Source organism: Vespula pensylvanica, chromosome 1 (assembly GCF_014466175.1).
Source record: "Vespula pensylvanica isolate Volc-1 chromosome 1, ASM1446617v1, whole genome shotgun sequence".
Lineage (NCBI taxonomy): Eukaryota > Metazoa > Arthropoda > Insecta > Hymenoptera > Vespidae > Vespula > Vespula pensylvanica.
The window spans coordinates 8,670,125-8,675,505 of NC_057685.1; the positions used below are offsets into that span (position 1 = coordinate 8,670,125).

Consider the following 5,381-nt stretch of genomic DNA (forward strand, 5'->3'; position numbering starts at 1 on the left):
GTGCAACACCCAGCACAGCAGTTATAGTCGTTCGTTGTTTCATGCCATTCGTAAGATTTCAAAACATCGAATTATGGTTAACATACCAATGCGTCACTATACATAAAGTTCCTTTCGTTTTATCGCATGCAGCATTGACTTCCCTTTTTACCGTGACGACGTTCGATCGTTTCTATCGTATCGTTACAGTTTAAAAAAAAAAAAAGAGAGAGAGAGAGAGAGAGAGAAAGAATTACGAAAGAGTTTTGCAAAGAATTCGTGACGTTTGTTCGATCGACAAGAAAGAAAAAAATAGCAAGTAAATAAATACACAAATAAATAAATAAGTAAATAAATAACTAAACGAATAAATAAATAAATAAATAATCTTGTCAAAGCTTACCTCAAAGCAGCAGGAACGAAGTTAGGCGTGTATGTCTCGTTCGTCCAATAACAACGACGCAGGAGAAGGAAAAAGTGAACCGGCCAAATCCCTTCGTTTTCTACGTCGACGACGAGATGAAGAAAAGACGAACGGTCGTAGGCAGAAAAAAAATGGATGTCGTCCGTCTTCTTCTCCCGAGTCGGCGTATGGCCAGGTGTCGAAAAAACGTTAAACCTACGAGAGCGTACGCACAGTAAACAAGTCAGCGCGTTCCAATTCCACCGACTGACGAACGCGATACGTCTCCGTCGAGACCGCGAGACGACGCCGTTAGGCGGCCACTGCCCATGCACGCGCGATTTTCAAATAGTCCCACGTTACTCCGCTCTCTTCCCGATATCGAGAGAGCCAATGATAGTCTCTCTCTCTCTCTCTCTCTCTCTCTCTCTCTCTCTCTCTCTCTCTCTCTCTCTTTCTCACTCACTCTCTTTTGTTTTCTCTATTCTTTTCTCCTTTCAACTATACATATACCCGTCCTATCTCTTCCTCCTCTTCAACGCTTCTCAGATTCGACGTACTATCGAGATGTCTCTTTTCGTTGAGAATATCAACGTAAAGAGCGACCGTCTTTATTAACGAGAAGAAATGAGCCGGAGGGTGCACCTACGTTTGGACTTTTAAACGGCGTAAACACGCTGGAACTGCTTTCGATGTGTTCTTACGCGCGAGTCAACATGGCCGAATAGGAAAACTCGAGGTTTCTCTTATGACGCAATCGAACGAGCACGTTTCCCCCTCCACTATCCTATCACGAAACGCGCCGCGCAGTTTCATATGCATTTTCTTCGCCAGATGGCGTCATAGGAGGGGCTATAATTCCGGTAGGTATAGCAGAGAGAGAGAGAGAGGGGATGAGGAAGAGAGCAAGAGAAAGAGAAAGAGAGAGAGAGAGAGAGAGAGAGAGAGAGAGAGAGAGAAAGAGAGAGAGAGAAAGAGGAAGAGCAAGAGAAAGAGAGAGAGAGAGGAAGATTTTAATTTAACTTTGTTTCCCGCCAATTCGTTGCACGCAAATACCGAATAAAAATAAATTAACTTTATTATAAAGTTTTGACTTACGTAATCGTTTATCGTTCAACTCATGATTACTGTTTATTTTTATTCGTTACTGTATATGAGATTATTTAACGTATTTCTCGACAGAATTTCACCGATAAGAAAAATTCGTAGAATCGAAATCTTTTCGTTCGATACATTAAAAATTCTCAAAATTCCTTTGATTTTGCGATAGCGTGGTAAAGAAGAACCTGCTTTTATCATTTTCTGTAAACTATGTCAATTTTAGCTTATTTTCTTATCCAAAAGTATCCTCGTTTTCCGTTAGCATTGCAAAATTGGACGTGAATGTTGGTTATATTTATTTTAACAAGCATACCAATATAATGATATTAATAGGAACTACAAGCTTCACAAGAATTTAGGTCAAGCTTATACTAACAAAATATGTCGAATTTCATATTTGTTGAAAATATTAAAATTATAAAACGTTATATATTATTGCGTAATTAATGTAATAAAATAGAGGTTGTCTTTTACTATATCTTTTTCCACCAATCATTATACGAATACAAATTACTAGAAAATCGTATATACTGAAACTGTTGCTTTTCTCGTTCGAGTTCGATGTAACATATAACGTTTGATTATAGTCAGAGAGGTAGGAGGGATATTCGATTGTTTACAATTCTACGTGGCGATGATACTTCGGTAATAAGTACAGTACGTTGATTGTATTATCAACAATTTTTTATGTATTTATATAACATATTTATATATATATGAAATCTACGATGTACAGGTCATGGCAATAAAAAGTTTGAATTTGTAAATACATCTTCCCGATCGTTTATCTAACGATTGAAGTATCAAAAATATTTATGGTATGTCCTTGTGTACTTGTATTCAACACAGTGTGATGTGTCAATGTTATATAACTTTGTCACGAAAAGTGACACTCAGTATTTTTATATCACGGTATACTCAATATATCACTAACCTCGACGAAGTGAGACGTATTCGTTGAAGATTAAAAACAGGGTAAAGTAAGTTTTCTCTCTATCTAATAATCCTACTTTCTCGACTTTATCTTGCTATTTTTTACGCAATAAGAGATAAAACACTGCTATCGACTAATGATTTTTACAATATGGACTTCTTTCCTCTATCCGCAGCACAAGTAAAACTTAACTTGCCATAGCATTAGGTTTCTATAAACTGGTAAATAAGTGCTTTAACATTGAATATTATTGATTTGTTTTTGATTTTCTTAGAGAGCGTGATTGGTAATTATATTTAGTAAAATCTTTATATATTCTTCTATTTATTTTGAAGTAATACTATTTTTACAATATCGTTATTAATTGTGTTATATTTTATAGTTATATCATTTTTCAAATTCTTATTTACATATGAAAGTTGTTAGTTATTTTTGTAGATGGTATTTTACCTTTGTATATTTATTTATGATATAATAAATATCTATCGATCTGCTCTTTACCATTTAATTACAAAGTAGAGTAAAGAATTGATAAATAATATGCAGCATACCACAAAAGCAAAATGGCAAATCAATCTTGGAATGTACTGGTAACGGGTGGTGCTGGTTATATCGGTTCTCATACTGTTTTGGAACTACTGCAAGCCAACTTTCAGGTGGTGGTAATAGACAACCTTAGTAATGCCTATAAAGGTGAGGTATAACCGAATGCATCGATTCACCGTGTATATATATATATGTATATATAATTTATATTTAATATAAAAATGCATGATACATATTAATGGAACTCTTCTTCCCTCCTTTACAAATGCTTTCATTTACTCTTATATTTTATGTAATATGTATTATATTGTGAGATAAATACATACAAAACCATATGTTATATATCTAACATTCTTACACATTTATAGGAAGTAACGATGAAAAACCAGAATCTCTTGTAAGAGTCGAAAAACTAACGAATAAAAAGGTTAAATTTGTAAATTGTGATATAACTAAAATAAGCGAATTGAAGGATGTATTTCAAAAGGTAAGATTTATTTTGAATTATTGCTGGATTGATAATGATCATGAAACATAAACTTTATTATAGAATGCTTTCCATTGCGTCATACATTTTGCTGCATTGAAAGCAGTCGGTGAGTCTTGCGAAAAGCCTCTAGAATATTACGAAGTCAATGTTGGGGGTACTTTAAATTTGTTGAATGTAATGAGAGAACATGATGTAAAACGCTTTATATACTCTAGTAGTGCTACTGTTTATGGTGTTCCGGAAAAACTTCCATTAGTAGAGAATATGAAGACTGGAAATTGCACAAATCCATATGGAAGAACAAAGTATATGGTTGAAGAAATTTTGAAAGATCTTTGCTTATCTGATAGGGTATAAAATAGACTTCACGTATTTATATTTATGGAATTATACAAATTTTTAAACAGATTCATGCATTTTTAGGTATGGTCGGTTATATCTCTCAGATACTTTAATCCAGTAGGTGCACATCCTTCAGGGCAAATTGGAGAAGATCCTAATGGCATTCCAAATAACTTAATGCCTTTTATTGCTCAAGTTTCAGTTGGAAAAAGAAAATCATTAAATGTGTATGGTAATGACTATGATACTCCCGATGGGACGGGTAAGTAAAAGATATGTATATTAGGAACAGGGAAGATTCAATTAGATAATACTTTAGCAAATATCACAATGATTTTTTGATTCGAAATATAATAATTAATTGTATTGTTCGCGTTTCTTTTTCCAACGAAGGTGTTCGAGATTATATACATATTATGGATTTAGCTGACGGCCATGTTAAAGCCATGATATATCAGAAAAATCTCAATCCAACTGGATTTAAACCTATAAACTTAGGTACTGGTAAAGGATATTCTGTTATGGAAGTTATACATGCATTTGAAAAAGCATCAGGAAAGAAAATACCATATGAGATAGTAGGACGTAGAGCAGGCGATATATCTGCAAGTTATGCTAATGCAAATACAGCGATTAAAGAGCTAAATTGGCGTGCTGTAAAAAATATAGATGATATGTGTAAGCATAATAATCTTTCATACAAACCGATACACATACGAATTATATAATGTTTCAAAATTTATCATAGGTGCGGATACATGGAAATGGCAACAAAGTAATCCGAATGGTTACAAACCTACTTAACGTGTGTATAAACATGCTATCATGTAAATAATAAGTAATATGCATATTTTGTTTTTACATACTTATAGAAGTACTAGTATGAAATGTTGGTGGTGTATAGTTACCAAAGTTTAGACCAAAGCCTAAGAAGAGAACGTATCTGTCATATATCTTGTTATAAAAATTTAAACAAATATGAAAAATCAGTTGATCAATTTATTATTCTAATTTGATTTAATATCTCAATATATTCGATAGTTTTACGTTATAAGTGCAATGTCAATGTCATTCCTAATATCTAGTAATAATAAATACGTTTGTTCCTTTTATTTTATTTCTAAGTTTAGCAATATTTATATTTATTACACAAGTATCAAAAGTAAAGTTTAAAAAATTTTTCAATTGTGTGCCATACATTATTACTTTAGATCAGTTCGGCAAAAAAGACAAACTTTTACATTTGAGTACAAAGGTTATAAATATATTATTCACACGTGTTTATTATATATTGTTACCAACGTCTGATAAAACTTGATCGTTAAATTACTTGTTAAAAAATTTATCTTGTAATAAAGGATATGTCAATCTTGAATGCTATGGATATGATGCTCAATATTTTTGATCGATTATTGAAACTTCCCCATTTGTTAATGATCCACATTATATCTGTGGAATAGTTCGTCAATGATTTACAGTGTATCTACGGAGTAGTTCCATAATAATCCGCAGCGATCTATGGAGTAGTTACTCAAAGATTTATAGCGTGTCTACCGAGTAGTAGTTAGTCAATGATTCGCAACATG

At 33.0% G+C, this 5,381-nt stretch overlaps 2 protein-coding genes across 12 annotated transcripts in view; one reads left to right on the forward strand and one right to left on the reverse strand.

The window, feature by feature from the left end:
* Nucleotides 1–796, reverse strand: part of LOC122635591 (protein 4.1 homolog) — a 34,087-nt gene extending 33,291 nt beyond the window's left edge. For 6 of the 11 annotated variants that reach the window (XM_043826034.1, XM_043826052.1, XM_043826014.1 and 3 more), the window contains exon 1: nt 383–795. The gene's annotated coding sequence lies outside the window, so the exon portion shown is untranslated. Of the gene's footprint in view, nt 1–382 lie in introns of all 11 variants that reach the window. The other 5 variants (XM_043825984.1, XM_043826005.1, XM_043825997.1 and 2 more) reach the window with 2 other exon arrangements.
* Nucleotides 797–2,084: 1,288 nt separating this feature from the next.
* On the forward strand, nt 2,085–5,170 carry LOC122635637 (UDP-glucose 4-epimerase). The gene is made up of 7 exons (XM_043826076.1): nt 2,085–2,463; nt 2,964–3,110; nt 3,332–3,450; nt 3,514–3,804; nt 3,877–4,057; nt 4,189–4,473; nt 4,544–5,170. Exons 2-7 carry the CDS (start codon nt 2,981–2,983, stop codon nt 4,597–4,599), a joined length of 1,062 nt encoding a protein of 353 aa, XP_043682011.1. The 5' UTR covers nt 2,085–2,463; nt 2,964–2,980; the 3' UTR covers nt 4,600–5,170.
* The last annotated feature ends 211 nt before the right edge of the window (nt 5,171–5,381 follow it).

What these genes read in the sequence shown, in the direction of transcription:
- LOC122635637 (XM_043826076.1), top strand. Translation starts at nt 2,981, where the DNA reads ATGGCAAATCAATCTTGGAATGTACTGGTAACGGGTGGTGCTGGTTAT. An exon ending in CCTTAGTAATGCCTATAAAG is followed by an intron (nt 3,111 to 3,331) that starts GTGAGGTATAAC and finishes ACACATTTATAG; the next exon opens with GAAGTAACGATGAAAAACCA. An exon ending in TGATACTCCCGATGGGACGG is followed by an intron (nt 4,058 to 4,188) that starts GTAAGTAAAAGA and finishes TTTCCAACGAAG; the next exon opens with GTGTTCGAGATTATATACAT.